Source organism: Macrotis lagotis, chromosome 1 (assembly GCF_037893015.1).
Source record: "Macrotis lagotis isolate mMagLag1 chromosome 1, bilby.v1.9.chrom.fasta, whole genome shotgun sequence".
In the NCBI taxonomy this organism is placed as follows: Eukaryota; Metazoa; Chordata; class Mammalia; order Peramelemorphia; family Peramelidae; genus Macrotis; species Macrotis lagotis.
Genome location: NC_133658.1, coordinates 409,587,729 through 409,609,762, shown reverse-complemented (window position 1 = coordinate 409,609,762; position 22,034 = coordinate 409,587,729). Strand labels below are relative to the sequence as shown.

Here is a 22,034-nt window from a genome sequence, read left to right as displayed (position 1 = left end):
TGTGATTTTTCTCTTTTAATTTTCTAACTGTGGCAGAAAACCAACAGGGTAGAATGTCATATCCAGTATTCCAGCCACAACATAACTACAAAGTTACAAAGAAAGCCTACAAAGTCTGTCTGCTTATTTCTCATGTAACCCAAGAAGATACTGTATGAATCACGAGGGGACAGGTGATGGATCAATGACATAAAAGGTCAAAGTCCCCTGAATAGGTTCAGAGGTAAGCTATGACCAGTGGTCAGGACAAGTTTCCTCCATGCTATGTCGGAGACTTAGACTTTTTTTTTTTGGATGCTGGGCTGGGAACATGGGGGAGGAAAGCGAGTGAGATGCAATTTCCACAGACCACTCAGTTAGTGGTTATCAATCCAAATGATAAAAAGCAGAATGTTACCATAAATAGTTTCAGGACAGGAGTTTTGAAAAACGATTCAAATCCTATCTCTCATTTACTAACGTTGGAGCCAGAGGTGACCTATATAATCTCTCTGAACCTAAGGTATCTTCCTAGGTCAGATGAATGACAAATCTGGAATGGTAAAGAAGTTTCCCAAGCAGATGAAGTCATAGATTCTTCATTTACACTCATAATTCAAACTGTAATCCTTGGAGATTTTCCAGTGAGAGACATGTTTACAAATCCTGCTGTTTGGTCAAGTTTTCCTAAACTGCATATATTTATTTTTAAGAAATAAATCCTATTTACTATTGAGAAGGCAGAAATATAGATTAAAAAATATGTATATAAGATAGGTTGAGACAGGTGACACTGACTGTTAAGCCTGGAGTCAGAAAGACCTGAGTTCAAATATAGCCTTGGGTACTTGCTAGATATATAATCCTAGGCAAGTCACTTAACTCTTTTTGCCTCAGTTTCCACATCTATAAAGTGAGTTGGAGGAGGAAATGGCAAATCACTCCAATATTTTTGCTAAGAAAATACCAAATGGGGTCATGAAGTGTTGGATGCTACTGAAAACAACTCAACAACAACTATATATGAAATGTGACTCTCTTATCCCAATCGTCAATGTATAAACCCTAAAGATGCAAGAGATGTGGGAATTTTCCACTCTGGAAGATGGCAGATCATTCAGATAAATTACCATGGTCACACTTTCTTTTCTTTCTTCATTTAGTGAAAAGAATCACCCAGAAAAGGGCAGTTCTATTTACCCCTTAGTCCACCTAAATTCTTGAGGCAAAATGAAATTTTAAAATTTGTTCAAACAAGATTAGAAATTTAAAAACCTGGATCATCTGTAGCCCCCTATAAGCGTGACTACTCTCCTTTGAGAAGCAGCTAAATAGACATCTTTCTATGACTAATTGACAATTTTCTAGAAATGGATTGTTTGAGATTGGGGTTTAGTACTTTCTCTTAGCATATGTGGAGAGTCTTCTATGCGTAGTTTAGTGATTATTTTCAAAAGGGTTTGGCAAGGAGGATCATGGGGATAAGGTAAGGATTATAAGATTGCAGATTTAGAACTGGAAAGGATTCCAACTATCAGCTAGTCCAACATTTTATTTTACAGAGAGTAGAAATTTGGGCCCAGGGAAGTTAAGTGATTTGCCCTATATCACACATTTAATAAGTGTCTGAGGCAGAATTTGAACCCAGCTCTTCCTGACTTCTAGTCCAGAATTCTATGCACAGTATTCATACTGCTGGAGGAAGTGGTTATAGGTGAGGAAATGGCATCCAAAGTTATGACTAGCAATGTTATGCCCTTAGGCAAATAATTTATTCTTCTAATAAACCTTGTAATCCATGATTTAAAAATAATAAAAGAAAAAATTAAGATAAATTCAATTGAAAGAAGTTTCAAGTGGCTCATAGGTGAAAGCATCTAGTAACTGAAACTAGTTTAACTAAACTCAGTTGTTTCTATAAGGTTTCTCCAAGAAATTCTACAAGTTCATAAATTAAATTTTCATGCTCTTAAATTTTTCTACCTTAGGACAAAGGCTTATTCATTCTTCCCTAGTCATAGCAGCTCCAATGACAATTTCCTATTTGGGGCTCTTCTATAAGGAGGATTTCAAAGCTTACGGGAGAGAAGTTGAGGAATCAGAAGTTTTAAAATAGCCTTCAGGCTTCCTGAGTACAGAATTCTGCTGATTCCAAGCCTGCACTCAGTTGTGGTTACTTATGGAATTTTCATTATTACATTCATTTTACATTATTAGTAGCAGATCAGGATGGCAGAATTGTGCTGCTGCTAACTTTAGAACAGATGGTTCCTGGGAAACTGGATGTCTTATCATCATGTTTGTTCAGAAACAAATTGTGGCTTTGAAAACACTGAAATACTGTGATGATACAGGATTGATCAGGCAAGGGAAGGGTGGGGAGAGGACTAAACCATCTCTGCTGGGAAGAGCTATTACTCAAGGCAATTTGGAAAGCTAAAAGAAAAATGTTATATCTCATATGTAGACAGCACCAAAACATATAATGTTTTCCAGTAGTACATTTTTGACCTTGTGGTGGTAATGGTGGTGGTAGTGTTTCCACTGAGTCATTCAGTTGTGTCCAACTCAATTAGACCCCCATGGCTCCCTGAAGTTTTTTGGACAAAGATACTAGAGTAATTTCTCACTTCCTTTTTCTTTGATTTGTGTACTTGAGTTTTACCACCACTTTGCCAGACATTGATATACTGTTCCATGAAGATCTGGAAAGAGTTGCGTGCAAATATTTGTTTACAAAGAATTTTGATTGGTTTGACAACTAGAAAGTTTGATAAGCAAAACATAACACTCCTTTACCCCCCCCCATAGATATATCATAATAGATTTTTTATTCACCTTTTAGTAAGTTGAATTCCCTTAGCTTCCCTCAAAGCACAAGTCAGGTGCCACTTCCTACCTGAGGTTTTTTCCCCTGAGCTTCTGAACAATAAGTTCTTTCCATCTTGAAATGACCTTTAAATATATTTTGTATTTATTTGTTTGTTTCCATTGGATTGCAGAATTAGAACTGGGAGGCTCCTCAGAAGCCATCGAGGCCAACCTCCTTATTTTATGGCTGAAGAAATTGAGTCCTGGGGAGGTTAAGTGACTTACCCAAAGTTTCAAAATAATGAACTTCAGAGTCAAAATTTGAACCCAAAGTCCTTTAGCTCCAGTATTGTTTCTTTTACCTCCTTTCCCCACCCTCAAAAAGACTGGAAACTCCTCAAGATCAAGGATTCATTTCTTCTTTTTCTTTACATCCCTTATTACCTAACATAGTGCCTTGAATACAGTAACTATTTAATAATGCATATTTGTTGATATGAATTAACTTGAAAGAAAAATTCCTACTGCCCTTTATTGAAACATGCTAATTTAAAGGAAATCTTGGTATTTTTGAAGGCATACATCAGTTAGTTCCTTAGGGAAGCTATACAGACACTGGTCATCCATACAGATACTATTCCATTGTGATAGGATTGATAATAAAAAGGAATGAAAGCTAGGCTGTAGGACTAATTTCTGGAGAGGGGTTTGGAGGGTGGAATATTCTTCTTGGGTCATTCTTCTTGTTGTTCATTTTTTCATGTTTCAGTCATGTCTGACTCTTCATGACACTATTTGAGATTTTCTTGACAGAGATACTAGAATGGTTTGTTTTTTTCTTCCCCAGCTCATTTTACAGATGAGGAAACTGAGGCAAACAGGGTTAAGTGACTTGCTCAGGATCACACAGCTAGGAAGTAAGGTTGGATTTGAAATCAGGTTTCCTAACTCCAGTCCCACTGGCTTATCCACTAGACAATCAAGGTGTCCTACTTCTTAAATCACAGATCCCCAAAGCCACAAATAAGAGATTCTTACTTTTCAATACATGAATGAAATTGAAAGAAAGATGTCTCAAAAGACATTTCTGGTCAGTGATGCTGAGGGGTATCCTTTAATGGGAAGCTAACTGGACATTAGATATTGGAATATTAAAGGCATTCTCAGGGAGTCATTCTGATATTGACCTTTTATTATCTTTGGTAAGATTCTGAAACATACAAAATGGAAAAGCACATGGGTGCAGCCCCTCAAATGAATACCAGGTATATTGCTAGTGAAGCCCTGGTCATGACTTTCATACCTTAATGAACTGTTAGTTTCCCATGATTAAAAGGAAAGTCTCTACTTTAGCTCCCTCCTGTTTCCCTAGCATTGGTCAACTGATAAGCTCACTGATGGTCTCAATGGGGTCACAATGGGAGAAAAAACTACAAAACAATGGAAAATCCAAGGGTTCCTGACAAGTAAGTAGGACAGTAGTATCAGACAATAAAATCATTAAATGGATTTACAAACAGGGCCACATTACATAAAGGCCACAGAGAAGGATACACATAAGGGAAAAAATAACAAACTAGAAAAAGTTCCAAGTAGAGCTGGGAAAGAAGGACCCAAATTGTAAGGCCACTAGGCTTTGGCAAAAAAATTTTTTTTGAATTAAAGCTATTTTCCTGGATTACTAACACAATTAACTGTTGATATGCATACTATGACATACTTTGACATCTTTTGGAGATCTGAAGGGACATTACATTAGGGGATAACATGAGGTCTTTTTCGCTGATGGAAGTTGTTCAATCTTTAGAGAACAGGATATCTGGTACTCAATTTCATTTCCTTAGCCAATTGAGTAAAATGAACGAATCAGGCCACTGATTTTTATATAACAGAAAGGAATGGATCTGCAATATGTTTCTTATATAACAAGCATCATGCCCTGGGAGAGCTCATAATGGCAAAATTTGGTGTTAGTGCATGATGACTCACTCCAGTCACAAACCAGCCAGACGACATGACTTGGCAAACAGGTACCAAATTGTTGTCACCCCCTTTCCCCATAGATTTCTTTAGTCATAAAAGTAAACTGAATCAGGTTATGGAAAAACTCTTCTTCTGTGCCATGGAGTCTCAGGTACTGGCAAAATGGTGTCATAGAAACAGTGGCCCTGGGTTCAAACCTCCATTTTTCTACTTCCTAAGTGTGGTGACTCTTGACCCCTCTGGGCTTCAATATGTCATCTGTCAAATGAGGGAGTTGAATTTTTTGGTCTTTCAGGTAACCTCCAGCTTTCATTCTTCAGTCCTAGGATTCTTGAGCCATAGCCTTGGAAAGAAGCGGTTTCTAGATTAAAAGTTTCTGTGACAATGAGGGTCTACCTCTAAAATGACAAACTCCTTTCTTATCAGTTAGCATAAGCAATTAATGGGGTTTTTTAAACTAAATTCAACAATAAATCATTAAAGACCATTAGAAATCCTTGGAATTCCCTCTTTGGATAACTTTTGTTCTGGTTGTGATATAATGTCCAAGAGATATTGCCAGGATTGCACTATACCTAGCTTCTTTATGAGGTTTGTTAATAGGATCAAATAGGATAATTGATGTGAAAGGATAAGGAGAGACCAGGGAAGGGAAAGGAGTGTAGAGAGGCATTATTAATTATAGTCTTAGTCATTTTATTTGAATTATTCAGCAGCACAATGACTTTAAACACCTTTTTTGGGAGCTGTAACTTTTCCTTCCAATCTCAATGTGAGAATTCTGTTGCTAAGGTATTTTCTCACTTCACATTGGCTCAGTTCTCTCATAAAAACCCGTGATCGAAGTTTCAGTCAGACTTTGTTCAAGGTCCATGAGACCTTGCTCAAATTATGGTATTGTCTCCTCTTGTCTCAGACAAGACACCCTTTTTTTTTCTGATAGGAATTCATAGTAGCACAGCAGAAAGCCAAAGACAAGGAAGAGAAAGATACCTTCATCTGTGAGTAAATGTACTATGAGTTCAAGAAAATTTACTATCTTATAATACAGATACAGACATCATTCTTAATGAGTGAATATTTAATGAGGTTTAATTGTAGGTGGTCTTTAGATAGTTTAAGTATACGATGAAAACATATGCTCTCAATAAATAATATGGAATAGTAAAGTTGTTAACAAGATACCAGTATTGTAAGTCAGAGATGAGCTACATTTCTACTAGCTCACTAGCCATATGGTTTGGGTTTACTTCAAGCAGAAAGCATATTAATAATAATTGAAATACTACTTTTCCTTTAGTAAGATAGTAGCTAGAGTTGTACCATTTGTGAAATGTACCTTTGTAAGACCTTGAGATCTGTCCATAGGGTATCATATCACCATTAGTGGAGCACTTAAAGTCAGTATTTTTTTTTCTAGAGCAGGAACTAGGAATTTTTTGTGCCTGGCAGAACTGTAATTAGCATGGAGTGACTAGGATTATCATCATCTCAAGACTGAGACATTCTTCTTATATGCCACAGATATCCCCGACCTATGCTCACTGGTATAGTTCCCATCCCTGTTCCTTCACTGCCTCCATTAATTTCAGCCTAATGGTCTTGTTACTCTAGATAAAGCTCTTCCCCACTGTTGAATCAATATATCTCTAACCAGGATCCATTGGGGGATAAACAGGAAACATGTATTTTTTGTAGTATATATATATACTGCCTCCTACCCATGCATACATATACTTTACTTTCCCACCTGCTGGAATTCCTAATTATATCTTTGAAAATGAGGTGGTGGTAGATGAGGCAGGGGTGGAAGCATGAGTCTGTCCTAGTCAGTGCAATCTGTTGTTCCTCAGAGATTCCGAGAGTGCTTCTACAATACGGTGTAGTGATATGGGGGAGTGAAGCAGAGAAGGGGCAGAGTGGTAAGGTATAGTAAAGGGGAAATGACTCCAAAAGCGGGCTGCCATAGCAACAACATCCTGGCAGGGGCCTAACCAGAGATGGAGAGTCTTCTGGACTGTTCTGTGAAAGAAGAATGACCCACCCCTGGAGGTTGAAACTCTATATTATAATTCTATTCTGTTACTTGCTTTGACTTTTTAACAAAGGCTTAAGCAGTTCCTTGGAATGGTTGGGGGGCCAGCTGAAAGCAAGAGTTCCCCCAAGGTGCATGACTGGGGCATTTTAAGGATGACTGACTGAAAGGGAGAGGGTCTCTTTGCAAAGTTTTGTTGAAATTATTCTGAAGCTCCACAACTCTCTTCTGCTCATTCATAGTCTCTTGGGGCTCCCAACATCTCTACATACTGAAGTCTGCAAACTACATGCAGTAGAAAGAACAATGAATTTGGAATCAGGAACTCAGATTCAAGTTGCCTCTACTCTTTACTAGCTAGTCCAGCTCTAGAATCTTATGACCTCTGCTCATAAAGGGTGAAAGGTTCCACTATTTATATAGTCACTTTCTCTTTTTGTCTCTTTTCTAGTCTCCTCCTCCTACTAGAAGGCTACCAGACCCTTTATTACAATCTGCCACTTAATTGATCAACTCTTGTTTTTCCTGCTTTTTCAAATCATTCTCCTCTTGTATCCAACCTAAAACCTTTCATTGGTATCTCCTCTTCTCAGCAACATCCTTCTCAAAACCTTGGAAGACTGAAGAAGCCTAAGGATTTCTAACAGTTGATTTTCTTCCTCTTCCTTTGTTCTTTCTACCTTGAGATTCTCTTCCTTCCAGAGTCCTGTTGGGGCCTTTCCCATTTGCAGCCTGTTCACATCGACTTGCTTTCTGTGGGTGGCCCTTCCCCTACCCCAATCTTGTAATAAGCTACTCTGCTAATATTTGTGGGGTGTTAAAAGGAAGAAGGCTTTGAGCCAGGTGTTTGGGGAAAAGAGCAGATGGGGTTTGCTTCCTCAGAGAGGAGTTGTATGCACTTACTAATGACTCATTTGGCATGACCCTTAACACACTTCATTTGGCCCTATGCATGCCCCTTTGCATTTGAGAGGCCCGTCCTGCTGCTGAGATCCACATAACAACGGAAAATCAAAACACAGCCTGGGACAGCCTGGCCGGTTGACCCTAGCAGCATTTTGGTCCATTTGTGCCAAGCTTTACTGGAGCAAACAGCTTTGCATAAGAAGGACTAGGAATTTAATAGCACATAGCTTGCAAATAGAGGTGGCTGTTGATCTCAGGGTCAGGCTACCCAATAGGCAAAGGGACATTTAGGGATCCAGAAGAGAGGGAAGGAGGTGTTTGAGACTCCTGGGATTATTCTGGAGTGGCCAACACCTGGTTCAGATTCCCTTACTCAGAGGACACAGGGAGGGGAAGGAACAGAATGGCTTTCTGGCCATAGTGAGTCCTGGGACCTCTTTTGCAGCTTCCATTCTTCTTGAGGCCAACAAACCAATTTTTCTCCGCATGCTTTTTTGATATGTAGGTATTGTAATGATTTTCCTCCAACCTCTCCAAGAACAAACACTCTTCAGAGGGTGTCTGCTATAAAAAACAAAAAACAAAAACAGAAATGAAATCCATTAGAAATGGTTCCTTTTCTATCTCTAGGACAAAGTGGACAGAACACTTAGGGGAAGAAGACTGTAGTATACAATAGTCCATGTTCTAATACTGGAATAGTTTACCATATGTAGCATTCACTAAGTGCAAATTTCAAGTCACTTTTGGAAGGAAAATGGTGAAATGCTAACATTTCAACGAGTTGATTCACTGAAACAAGGTCACATTTGTGTAGAACCTCAGGATTATTATTGTGAATATAAATACCCATTTTATACAAAACTGTAGACTTGGAAACGGCAGGAAATCTGACTGCATTTAATTCTACTCGTTTAGACCATGTCCAGGAAGTTACTTTCTAAAAATAAACCTCTGATATCATATTTTTCCCCTCTAACCTGACCTCTCTCCTGAGCCCAAACTTTCATTTCTATTGGTATGATGGGCTGACCCCTAAAATCCTTTCTAATTCTGAGATTTCAGGATTCTGTCTTCAGCTATATATATATATATATATATATATATATATATATATATATATATATATATATATATGTATATATCCTACTAACACCTTAAACTCAGCAAGTCTGAAAGCAAACTTTTTCTCTTTTCTGCAAAATCTGCTCCCTTTTGCCTTTTTTTTGTTTTTGTAGGGCAATGGGCTTGTGACTTGCCTAAGGTCACACAGCTAGGTAAGTATTATGTGTTTGAGGTCACATTTGAACTCAGATCTTTCTGACACCAGGACCAGTGCTCTATCCATTGTCCCACCTAGCTGCCCCTCCCCTTTGCCTTTTTAATAAAATGATTTTTAACCATGGTCTAATACATTTCTAATCCACTCCACCACCATAGAATACAAAGGAAAACAGGTCAAAGATGATTAAAAAGAAACCAAGTCTGACACAACAATCTGCACAAATAGTTACATACCTCACTAGAAAAGGAGGGAATCTTGTCTGGACCTAAAATTGTTCACTTCAATTAATCTAAATTCAGTTGTCTTTTAAGGTTGTTCTCATTTACCTGACTTTAGTTATTGTGAATATTTTTTAACCTAGTTCTGTTTACTTGACTCTGTCAGTTTATCCAAATCTTTCTACAAATTTTTATTATTTATCATTTCTTATAGCACTTCAATATTCCATTATGTTATCAATAGGTACCTAAATCCTCTCAAGTTAGGTGCTTTGTTTTGTTTTAATTTTTTGCTACCACAAAAAATGCTTTTATGATATGCTCACATATGTGGAATATTTCTTACTGTTTTTTTGTATCTAGGGGTACATATCCAATTATGGGATCGCTGGTCAAAATATATGAAAAATTTTAACAACTTTTCTTGAAGAATTCTAGATTTTTTTCTCCTGATTTTTAAATTGTTATCAATTGTACTGCCAATTACCTTGGTGGAAACTTTGATGTTACTGTAATCCAGAGATGCCAAATATACAACCCACAGACCACATGTGGCCCACACACTCCTGAATGCTGCCCGAACTAGATTAAAATGTAGTTGCTATCTGATTTTAATGTGCTGCTATAGTAATAAAAAAGAAATATATAAAGTGTGGTTTTCTAAGTCAGTGTGAAGTCCACAGGAATTTATATACACAGTTTAGTGAACCTGTTTCAATTTGACTTTGATACCACTATTATAGGCTCTTCATTTCTCAAGTCACCCACATGATAAAATTCAAGACTTGTCATATCTTGTCAACATCTCTCCCATCTTCCCACCTCCAGGCCATTATTGCTATTTACTTAGACAATTACAGTAGCACTCCAACCAGTCTTCTCATCTTCAGCTGCCTTTTTCTTCCTTCAAACATTGGCTAGATAAATTAATTTCATCATAACATGACTAATTTCAAAGTCCTAAAATGGATTTCTATGCCCTCCTAAGCAAGATATTTCAGTTCAGTAGGGAAAGTGTTTGAATTAGGAACTAAGTTCTAATTGTGTTCCTTTCACTTACTATCTTTGTGTGTGACTTATTGAACAAATCATTTATCCTATCAGGTTTTCAGTTTCTTTATTTGTAAAATCAGGGAGTTGGACTGGATGACCTTTAAGGCACATGTCCTAAGGGAAATTCAAAAGCCACATTTTAGAAAGGATATTGATATACTGAAGAGTATCCTAAAAAGTTCAACAGGAATGTCAAAAAATCTTGAATTTCTGCCATATAAGGATTGGCAAGTCACTTAACCCTTCCTCAGTTTCCTAACCTGTCAGAAAAGACAGAAAGAAATGGCAAACCATTCTAGTATCTTTGACAAGAAAGCCCCACATGGGATCATGAAGCATTGGACATGGATGACAAATCTAACTTTGTCAAAAGTATTGGAAAAGATTAAGAATCTTTAGACTATAGTAGAAAAGATTTAGCAGGCTGGAGAAGCAGGCTAGCTACCTTTAAGTGTCTGGAGGCCTGACACAAGGTCTCAGAAAACAGAATTGGGAGCAATGAATAGAAGTTAAAATGAGGCAAATTTAGGCTTGAGATAAGGAAAAACTTCCTAACAAAGATGCAAAGTGGAATTGGCTGCCTTGAGAGAGAGAGAGAGAAAGAGTTCCATCTTATAAGAACTTTAGTCAAACGCTGCATGACCATTTCTCAAGTATCTTGTGGAGGGAATTCTTATGAAGGTTTGGGATGGACTAGAGGGTCCTTCCTCATCTTCACCTACTTCTTCCCTGGCTTCCTTTAAGTCTCAACTATGGGGAGCCTTTCCCAACTCTTCTTAATTCTAGGGCCCTCCTTTTCTTAATTATTTCCCATTTGTTCTATATAGAGTTCATTAGTACATATTTGTTTCTCAATCCCCTTAGATAGTAAGCTCCTTGAGGGCAGGAACTTTCCTTGCCTTTCTTTTTGCCTTTCTTTGCACAATAGTTGGTTCATTGTAGGTACTTAATAAATGATTATCAACTAGAAAAGAAAGGCAAAAGTCAGTCCCTGCTGTCAAGAATCTCATAGTCTCATGGAAGAGACAACATGCAAACTATGTAGAAACAAGACATAAAAACCTATAACCAATATATCTATAACCAATATAGAGAGAAGTCACTAGAATTAAGAGGTTTGGGGAAAAATTTCTTGTAGAAAGCTGAGTTTTAGCTAGGAAATCAGGGAGTTCAGAAATTGAAAATGAGGAGGGAGAGGATTCCAATGAAAATGCTTGAGTCTGAAGATGGCAGCCGCCAAGGAGCACTCGGGGTCGGGCGACTCGGCGGGGGGAGTCAAGCGCCACGGGCACCTGGGCATCCTGGAGGCCATATTCGTGGAAGATGTAGATGCTTTTATGAAACAGCCTGTGAATGAGTCTGTAGATATTGTACTCAAGAAATTGGATGAGCAGTATCAGAAGTATAAGTTTATGGAACTTAACCTTGCTCAGAAGAAAAGAAGACTAAAAAATCAGATTCCTGAAATCAGATAGACATTAAACATTTTGAAATATATGCAGAAGAAAAAAGGGTCCACAAAGCCCATGGAGACTAGATTCTTACTGGCTGATAACCTTTACTGCAAAGCATCAGTTCCTCCTACAGATAAAGTTTGCCTGTTTTGGGGGGCCAATGTGATGCTGGAATATGACATCAATGAAGCCCAGGACCTCTTGGAGAAGAATCATTGCACTGCCACCAGCAATCTGGAGTCTCTTGAGGAAGACCTGGACTTCCTGCGTGATCAGTTCACCACCACTGAAGTCAATATGGCTCGAGCTTACAACTGGGATGTCAAGAGAAGAAGCCAAGATGAGTCCAACAAAGCCAAAGCGTAGCTCACCTCCCTGGGTCCTGGGGCTCAACGCACTTCCAGAGATCCCAGTGTTTGACCTGGGAGTAGAAATGCTTTTCAAACAAAAAAGACATTCTATCTAGAGCAAAACTGAAGGTAGTTAATAGGCATATGTTTTATTTATAAAGCTAAAACCTGGCTTCATTAAGAATGATCATAGTTGTTCACAGTCATACTGGAGGTGGACTCAGTTATCCCTAAGGTTAACTTTGACACTGTATCTATCAGGCATTGGTGAGAGTGGGGTGGGAAGGGAGGGGACTCGCTTTTCTATTATTTCTTATAGACATCCTTTGAAGAAGTGAAACCAGTGTAGAGGTTGGGGAAAAAAACAAAAAAAAAAAAAAGAAAATGCTTGAGTCTGGAGAGAGTACTTTGCTTGATGATTAGAGCAACAAACAGTGTCACTGAACTGAAGAGCACATGGAGGCAAGAAAAGTGGAAGGAGACTGGAAGAGTGAGGGTGTTGAATTATGAAGTGTTTTGAACAACAAATAGGGGGATTTTATATTTGACCCTGGAGGTGATAAGGTGCCACTAGAGTTGATTGAATAGGGAGGTGACATGGTCATACCTGTGTATCAGGAAAGTCAATTTGAGAGCTCAGCAGAGGATGGGCTAGAGATAGAAGAGACTTGAAACAGGAAGACCAACTGACATATTGCATGAGGCAATGGAGGATTAAAGAATGGAGAGGAAGTGACAGAGGAAAAATCGGCAGCCCTTTGCATCAGATTGGATGTGTGAGGTTAATGAGAGGAATTGAGGATGATACCTAAGTTATAAGCCTCAATGAAAATGATGGTATACTGGACCATAATAAGGAAGTTTAGAATACAGGAAAGTTGGGGAGGGGAGTGGAGAGGAAGATAATCATGTTGAGTTTAAGATGTGGTATATTCAACTCAAGATGTTCAATAGGTAACTGAAGGTGCAGGAAGCTGAAACTTCATGGAGGTGAGGAGCAAGTTTAGGAATGGATATGTAGATTTGAGAATCATCAGCATAAAGACAGTAACTGCATCTATGGGAACTGATGAAATCATTAAGTGAAAAATAATGAGGGAGAGGAGAAAAGGACCAGGAGAGAGCCCTAGAAGGTTCATAGACATATAGATGAAGATTCAGCAAAGGAGACATAGGAATGGTCATACCAATAGGAGAACCAGGAGAGAAAAGTGTTGTCAAAACTTAAAGAGAAGAGAAATAAAGGAGAAGATGATCAATTGTAGAAAGACTGGAGGCAACTAGTTGACTCATAATGCTGCTCCTAGAGTCAGAAAGACCTGAATTCATATGTGGTCTCAGATACTCACTAACTGTGTGAGCCTGGGCAAGTCACTTAACCCTGTTTGTCTAATGCTGGAAAAAGAAATGAGAAACCACTCCTATATCTTTGCCAAGAAACCCAGTCCAGGATCGCAAAGAATCGGATGTCTTAATGACTGAACAACAACAACAATCAAAAGCAATCAGAAGTAGAGCGATCTCAAAGGAAAAGAACTGAAGAAAAAAACCATTAGATTTGACTTAGATTAAATCCTTAATAACTTTGAAGAAAACAGTTTCAGTTGAATGATGAGGTTGAAAGCCAGTCTATGAAAAAGGAAGTTATCAGTATCTTTCTATATTGATTAATGGTATAGTAAAAGGACATCTTCAACAGGATGTCTATAAAGAGAACCATAACTACAACTGTCCTTTCCAACAGTTTCTTATCTTAACAGCCTCATATTGTCCCCAGCAACCTTGTATCCCTGGATCTCACCCATAATAAAGTTCATAGTAAATGTATCCCAAAAAATTGATTTAAGGATGCATTCCAGGCTACTGTACATCTTGTGTGAAATTTATTGTAGGTGTCAAAATTGCTGGCTATATGTCTACCTATATTGAAATTAAGCATCTACTAATATGGAAATCATTGAGGGCTCAATTATGTGAGGAACCAAGGTTAATAACCTATTCTTGGAGAAGAGTGCTCATTCATATTTTATATACATGTACATATATATGCACACATAACACACACATACATATATATATGCAATGCTTATGAAGTATATGAATAACACAATTCTTTCAGGATTTGAAAAAAGGCTCCTTTTCATCTGCATATCATAGAGCTATATCTAGATCAAAACTGATACTGCAAGGCACAATGAGATTGAGTTACAGAGTGAATTTGAGGTTAAAACTGGAAATAATCAACTGGTTAAGTACTGAGTATCTACATTCAGCACAAATCTAAACACATATTGGTTGATCAAAATACTAAAATATATACAAATTGATGTTGATGTCAACAATTTGGGTATTCCTCCCAAATATGCAGCTCATGCCAGGACATCCTATGTGACTCTTTCTACCATAAATTCAACACTGATGGACCACCAATTGTGCTGGGGGTCCTCCTTAAGTTCCCTGACATTAAAAGAACACCAACAAATCACACAATCTATTATTTTCATGCTCTAACCATGTGACTAAACCAACTTTTCTTTTAATTGTACATTTCTTTGATAATATCCTTTTAGATTTGTAATTAATTCCATTTTCTGAATGCCTACCATATATAGACTAGGCCTTGTGTTGGGGGCGGGGGGAATAGCAAGAAAAGGATGATACTCTCTTGGTTTAACACTCAAATTTTATAGATAAAGAAAAGGAGACCCACATGGATTAAATGATTTACCTAAGATTATACAAGTAATTGGAGAGAGCCAGGATTTGAATTAGGCTATCTGTTGTCAATTCCACCATTCTTTCTCCAGTATGATCCTGTGGTACTGAACCAAGTGTATTGATTCCCTCAACCAATATCTGTAGATGGGTGAAACTGTATTATAATGAAAAAAATCATTGGATTTGGAGTCAGTGTTGCTAGGTTCAAATCCTTTCTTTTGTTGTCTATTACCTGTGTGTCCTTGGATAATTCATTTAACATCTCTGGACTTCAATTTCCTCCTCTGTAAAATGAGATGTCTGCTAAAGTGTCTTCCAACTCTAAATCTCTGATAATATGATCCTTTGAGATCAGGTTAATAATAACTCCTAGTTGCATGGCATTTTCAGTTTTGCAAAATAATTGACAAATATTGTCTCATCTGAACTTCACAATCATCTTGTAAAACTGGTGCTATTATTATTATTACCATTTTATAAATGAGGAAACTGAGTCTGAGAAAGGATAAATGCCCAGGGTTGCACATCTAGTAAGTGACTAAAATGGGATTCAAATTCAGAGCTACCTAGCTTTCTGACTTAGATTACTATGACAAAGGGAGACTTAAGGGGGGAAAGTTACTAAGAGCATCAAACCTAAAAGAGAATTGATGATTTGGGAATGGGGGAGGTTTACAGGCAGATTGCATATTATTTGAGATGTCCAAGTTGTCTACTAGCATCATTTCCACCCCTTCTGTTCTCTGCCTGCTCACTCCGTTACTTCTTTGCAGCTATATATAACCCAGAATAATTTCAGATTCCCCTAATTCCCCTTGCCCTAAGGAGAGCCATTTTCCTCTCTGGTGATTTCATTTGCTGCACTTGCTACTGTGACAAGAGCATTAAGTCTTGGAGCATCTAGGTTGGAATTTCAGCTCTGTCACTTAATCTGGGTTTCAATATCCTCATCTGTGAATTGAGAAGTTAAATGAGATTCTCTCTAAAATTCCATCTGACACTTAATCTTATGACCCTAGGAAGCTTAGCAAGGAAAGGTTTATGAGGATTCTTTCATAATAAGCCAATCTGTTGATTTTTCAGAGGAAGAAATAGAAGCCAATAGAGGGTGTATGATTACCAGACTTCCAAGAATTTGTCATCAGGTCAAATACTGTCTTTTCAATAAACCCATTAAATTTGTTTGTTTGTTTGTTTCAAAAAAAGAATATGCATGTTAAATGCATTTTTCATTATTTATAATATACATTTTATAAATGGTAACTTTTTTGTACAATTTGTTGTTCAGTCATTCAGTCATGTTTGATTCTTCATGATCCTGTGGATCATAGTACACCAAAGATAATCATGGGATTTTCATGGCAAAGATATTGGAATAGTTTACCATTTCCTTCTCCAGTAAATTAAAGTAAATAAAGGTTAAGTGACTCATCCAGGGTCAAATAGCTAGTCAGTGTCTGAGACCAAATTTGAACTTAGGCCTTCCTGACTTCAGGTCCAATATTCTATCCACTGAGTCACCTAGCTATCTTCTTTTTTGTACAATGCATATCAATAAATATTTTGCTTTTAACACAATTAAGTACCCACCCTGATCTATAATGGGCAATAGGAATAGATAAAAATGAAATGGTACCTGTCATCAGGGAGATTACATTCTATTAAGGGAATAACATGCACATAAACTAGTATATGTAAAATATGTACCAAAGATGGGCGGGGGGGAGAATAGTAGCAGCTAGAGGGGAAACATATTAGTTGGCATTTACAAAGAGCTTTCAGATTAGCAAAGTGCTTTATACTTTCAACCACCCTGGGAATTAGGTGAAAATTTTGTCCCCATTTGACAGATACAGAAACTGAGGTAAAGAGAAGTCCAATAATTTGTGCAGGATCACACAGTTATGAAGTATAAGTATTTAGATTCAGATCTTCCCAACTCCAAGTCTAGAACACTATCTACTACACTACCTGGCACCAACTTCCTATAGAGGTTTCACATGAACAGAACTTTGAATGAAACAAGGGGAGGAGCTAAAGTATAATTATATTTCATTCTTGGGGGACAGAGTGCCCAGGGATTTGCTTTTTCTCCTTTGTTAAATAATTTAATCAATGATTTGAATGATATATTTATCAAATTTATAGTTGACATTAAATTGAGAGGAATAAGCTAACAAGTTGGATGATAGAATCAGGATCTAAAAAAAGATTCTTGCTAGAGTAATAGCAGAAAATAATGGAATGGATCTAATTTGAGCCATATAAAAGGAATAAGTTTAAGTCTTTTACTTGTGTTCAAAGAATCAAATCCACAAATATAGCATAATACTCATGTATGTTCTCATTTAATACCCCCACAACATCTATGAACTGTGTTAAAGAGAGATCTAGTCATAAAGTGGGGTATAAACACTTCATGATGTCACACTTGGGACCTCACACCTTTTGGCTACTGTGTCTAATATCCTGACTTCTCTATGGGTTCTGCTTGATCCTCTAAACTTGCTCTCATACTAGCAGGTCTACATTCTTAGAGATAGACCATCATCATCACATGGTTACATTCAAACTTTCTCAGGGTTCTAGAGAAATTCTAATAAAGGGAAACTAGACAACGCATCCACACAATGTATAAAATTCATACACTCACAATAATGTCTTTAAATCTTAAACACAGCCATTTTCTTAACAATAGGGCAAAAGAAATATTATAGATACTAAGTTAAATCAAAAATACAAATTTATATGTGTGTGTGTGTGTGTGTACATATTTGTGTATCTATACATACATTATAAAATGGAGCTGGGGCTGCAGTGGTTAGAGTGCCAGACCTGGAACCAGAAAGAAACATCTTCCTGGGGTCAAATCTGACATCAGACACTTATTAGCTGTGTGGTCCTAAGCAAGTCATTTATCCCTGTGTGCCTCAGTTTCCTTATCTGCAAAATAAGTTGGAGAAGGAAATGGCAAACCATTCAAGTGTTTTGCCAAGATAACTTGGAGTCATGGAGTTGGACATGATCAAAAAACTACTAAACAACAAAATGAATAATTAAAATAAACTCTAAGTAGACATGTGAACCCAGATAAGAGTCTTACTAATATACTCAATAGCTATGTAAAGGGTAGATACACATTTATAGAAACCTGACAGGGAAACACATGAGGAAAGAAAATTAATGTGTTTAAGATAACTCACAACTCTAGTCTGCAGGCTTCCATGTTATTAGTTCATTCAGGAACATCTGATCATACATGACAGTCATTACACATCACTTAGGAAAATCACCTTTTGTCTACTAAGGCATTAACTCTTTTTTTTTAGGTTTTTGCAAGCAATGGGGTTAAGTGGCTTACCCAAAGTCACACAGCTAGGTAATTATTGTCTGAGACCAGATTTGAACTCTGGTCCTCCTGACTCCAGGGCCAGTACTCTATCCAGTGAGCCACGTAGCAGCCCCCTGAGTAACTTTTCAGAAGCAAATCCCACTTTCCTACCTCATCTACTTCAGCCAAAATTCCTATTCCCTTGTTAACTGCTGCTGCCATAGTGCTTACCCTTCATTGTCTATGCTCAATGACATAGAGAACTTCCTGAATATTAATGACTCACTTTTCACAAGTCACAATTGATCCAATTTTCCTTATCAAATTTATAGTCTTTTAAAAAAATCATACTTCAGACTCTAAATATTTATGACCTCATTTTCTTAGTTTTATTCTTTTAAGTCACAAAATATGGATATAAAAGATGTGCAAATTATGAGAGGTACCTAATCAGTCCTTAATTCTGAAGTCTCTAACAAGACAGTGTATCTTAAAAATGTGTTTCTTTATGAAAAAAAAATTATTTAGGTTTTAATAAACAAACAGTCTTTCTCTGCCTCTTTATAAATGTTCAAGGTGGTATAATATATGGATTGTTCACCTTGAACTCATAAAGAGCTGTGTACAAATCCCTGCTGCAGATTCATACTAGCTATGTGATCCTAGACAAGTCACTCTGTGCCTCAGTTTTATTATCTGAAGGACTATAAAAATAATTTGCCAAAAAAAGTGCTTTACAATGTCATCTGACAAGAGGGGGAATCCCTATCCACAAGGAATCCCTTCCTGGTCTGGTTTCAGATCCTGATACTTATTTTCAGAGGGGCATTCAACAGTGTCATTTCTGTTGTTAGCTCTTTCCAGGAATATTGAATGACCTTGCTATATGGAAAATTGGATGGAAAGAGCATATGTTTTGTCCTGTGGAATTTAGTAATCAATAAACAAAATGAAAAAAACCCAGTGCTTTACAAACCATAAAAAGTACCATGTAAATATTAGTTATTATTATTATGGAGTAGTTAGGTATATAGTGAATAGAATTTGAATTTGAAGTCAGCAAAATCTGGATTTGATCCTGCCTCAGGCACTTATTATATGTGTAACCCTAAGCATGTCACTTAACCTCTCTCTCTCTCTCTCTCTCTCTCTCTCTCTCTCTCTCTCTCTCTCTCTCTCTCTCTCTGTCTCTCTCTCTCTCCTGACTGCAGGGCCAGTGCTCTATTCACTGCGCCACCTAGCCGCCCCTCACTTTCATAGTAACAGCATCTACCTCCAAGAGATGTTATGAAGATCAAATGAGACAACATACCTAGAGTGCTTTGCAAATCTTAAAATGTTATATAAATGTTAGCTATTAAAATATTCCCACCCAAGTGAAGCATCATTCTTCATTGTTAACAAAAGATCCAAATCTTTAGCTCCATACCACACATAATTTTCCTCTTGAAATTGTTCAAAATTCCAACTGAAAATTGTATTTCTTCAAATGCATATTTTTAAAATAACATTCACACTAGATATCAAATGTCCATTCATAAGAGTAACAATATCTTATATCCTTTGATAATTGAAATAAATCTTTTTCTTTACACAAAATCATTTTTTCTGCCCCTTTTATCATTAACTACTCTTCATGAAAAAAAGATCTTAAGGAGACCAAATGACTTACAACAACAAGAAAAAGAATAGCTAGACATTGTGTAGAGAAGAATTAGGGGGTTTTAGATGAGTGCAAATTCAGTGAGTCAGCAGTGTTATTTGACATTCAAAATATATAAAATGATCTTGGGCTCCCTTCAAAGAGAAAATGTGAACTGAATGATCATCCCAAAGTATTCTGCCCTAGTTCACCACATCTGGAATATCATGTTCAATTTACAAAGGTCATTGACAAAATGGAATGTGCCCAGAGGAGGGAAACCATGATAGTCAGGAGCTTAGAGACTACAACCTAAGAGAATCAATTAAAGGAGCCAGAACTGTTTGCCTAAGGAGGAGAAAATTTAGAGAGAATCCATGGAGTCAGTGCCTCAAGAAGCAGAGCTAAGAGTAATTGGTAAAAGTTACAGGAAAGCAAATTTAAATTTATTGTTAAAAAAAAAACTTCCCGACAATTAGAGGTGTCTAGAAATTAAATGGATTGCCTCAGGAAGTAATGAGTTTCTCTTCATTGGAGGTGTTCAAACATAGAATGAATGTTCACCTGTCAGGATTATTGTAAAGGAATTCAACTAGAAGATCCCTCATATTCATTCCCCAACTGAGATTCATTTCCTTTAATCCTGGCTCTAATATTTGCTAGCTATTGGTCCATAGAAAAGTCATTGTTGATTCCTGGATAGAACATGCTTTGACAAATTTCCATAATTATTTGGAGATAGTTTGTTAAAAGAAAGCTTCTATGTCTCTGATTATATAGTTATTATAATAATGATAATGTTCATCATCATCATCATCACAATGATAGAGAGGTGTATCTATGGGTGGACTCCATATTCCCATGATACTTGGGAACACAAAAGAACTTCACGTATTGGAAGGAAATTTTCAAGACTATACTTCGCAGAAGACTGTGTGAATCATAGAAATGCAATAACACCTGGAGTAGGATTTGTTCCAGTAAAGAAGGAATGTAATAGAGAAGCTATGAGTATCTTCTGGAGTCAGCGAGACTTTAGATAGCAATAAACTACAGGTGCAAACAGGTTCATTCTCTCCTTAAGATACAGAAAGACATCCACACTCTCAGGAGGAGGCTATGGCATGATCTGATAAAGAATAATTGAGAAAGAGTTGGGCAGTGAATGATGATCACAAACAACATCAAACCTTGTAAGTAGCAGTGTTCAAGAATGGAGAGAGGAGGGTGAGCAGTAGCCTACTCCAAGATATCTCAGATTTCCTCTTAAGTTTATAAAACATTTCACACACATACACATACACAAAAATACATACCACCCTGTGAATTAGGTAATCAAGTATTGAATTTATCTTATGAAATATGGATCTTTTCTGGAAGAAACTGCCTCCAGAGTAGGTATAGAAGAAGTCCTGTAACTGGTTCCTAGTGACTAGTGGTTGTCATGCAAATGACTGACAATTTAGAGAGGGTGAATTCTTCTTGGGGGAGCCTCTTTTAATTAAACCATGCAAATAAACTGTATATATAAATGCATCTATGAGGCCTGATCCATTCTTTAGAACTTCCCTTTCACCTTGCACCTATTCTTTCAAAATACTGCTAAGTTTGTTTTGGGTAACTTCTATCTTTGCCATCTCCATCAAGACAAGTTGATGGCTACTTGCCCCAGAAGCAAATAAAAGTAGTAAATACGTTTGAACATAAACCAAAAAAAAATTTAGAAAAAGAATGCCTCCACAGAGTTTTGGAGGCATCTTGGTGATATGTTTAACCTAGAATGAGGGGAAAGATTGAGCTTTTCCCAATATCACATGTGGCAGCAACTGGGACAGAGAGATTTCCTGCACAAATATGGCAGAAGCAGATATGTCCAAGTATATGTCTAAGTTTTTGTTGTTACCTTGTAGGCTCAAACGCTCTTGAGTGCAAGCGTTTGAGTCCTGGACCTTTAGAGAGAGATGTCCTGTTGTCATGGACTCCTTGGAGAAAGAAGGAAGGAAGGAAATAAGCATTTATTGAGCTCCTATTATTTGCCAGGAACTGTTAAATGCTTAATAAAAATTGTACCTCATTTGTTCCTCACAAAAACCCTGGGAGGTAGGTATTATTTTCTTCCCCATTTTATAGTTGAGAAAACTGAAGCAGACAAATGCTGTGACTTGCACACAATTACACAAATAATAAGTGTCTAAAGTCATATCTGAACTCAGGTCTTCTTGCCTCTGGGCTCAGTGCTTTATCCACAGTACCAACAGCCTGCAAGAGG

General features: G+C 37.2%; 1 protein-coding gene, 1 long non-coding RNA gene and 1 pseudogene across 6 annotated transcripts in view; 2 read left to right on the top strand and 1 right to left on the bottom strand.

The window, feature by feature from the left end:
- Positions 1-2,971: 2,971 nt before the first annotated feature.
- The window catches only part of FGF1 (fibroblast growth factor 1), a 150,329-nt gene continuing 131,266 nt past the window's right edge, over positions 2,972-22,034 (bottom strand). For 3 of the 5 annotated variants that reach the window (XM_074212714.1, XM_074212716.1, XM_074212715.1), the window contains exon 5: positions 2,976-8,278. In XM_074212714.1, coding sequence (XP_074068815.1) covers positions 8,084-8,278 — 195 coding nt within the window. In that variant the 3' untranslated portion in view covers positions 2,976-8,083. Of the gene's footprint in view, positions 8,279-22,034 lie in introns of all 5 variants that reach the window. The other 2 variants (XM_074212718.1, XM_074212717.1) reach the window with 2 other exon arrangements.
- Positions 5,589-22,034, top strand: part of LOC141506186 (uncharacterized) — an 82,263-nt gene continuing 65,817 nt past the window's right edge. The window contains exon 1 of the long non-coding RNA XR_012473787.1: positions 5,589-5,774. This is a non-coding gene — a long non-coding RNA (uncharacterized LOC141506186). The remainder of the gene's footprint in view (positions 5,775-22,034) is intronic.
- Positions 11,497-12,112, top strand: LOC141506184 (prefoldin subunit 3-like; annotated as a pseudogene).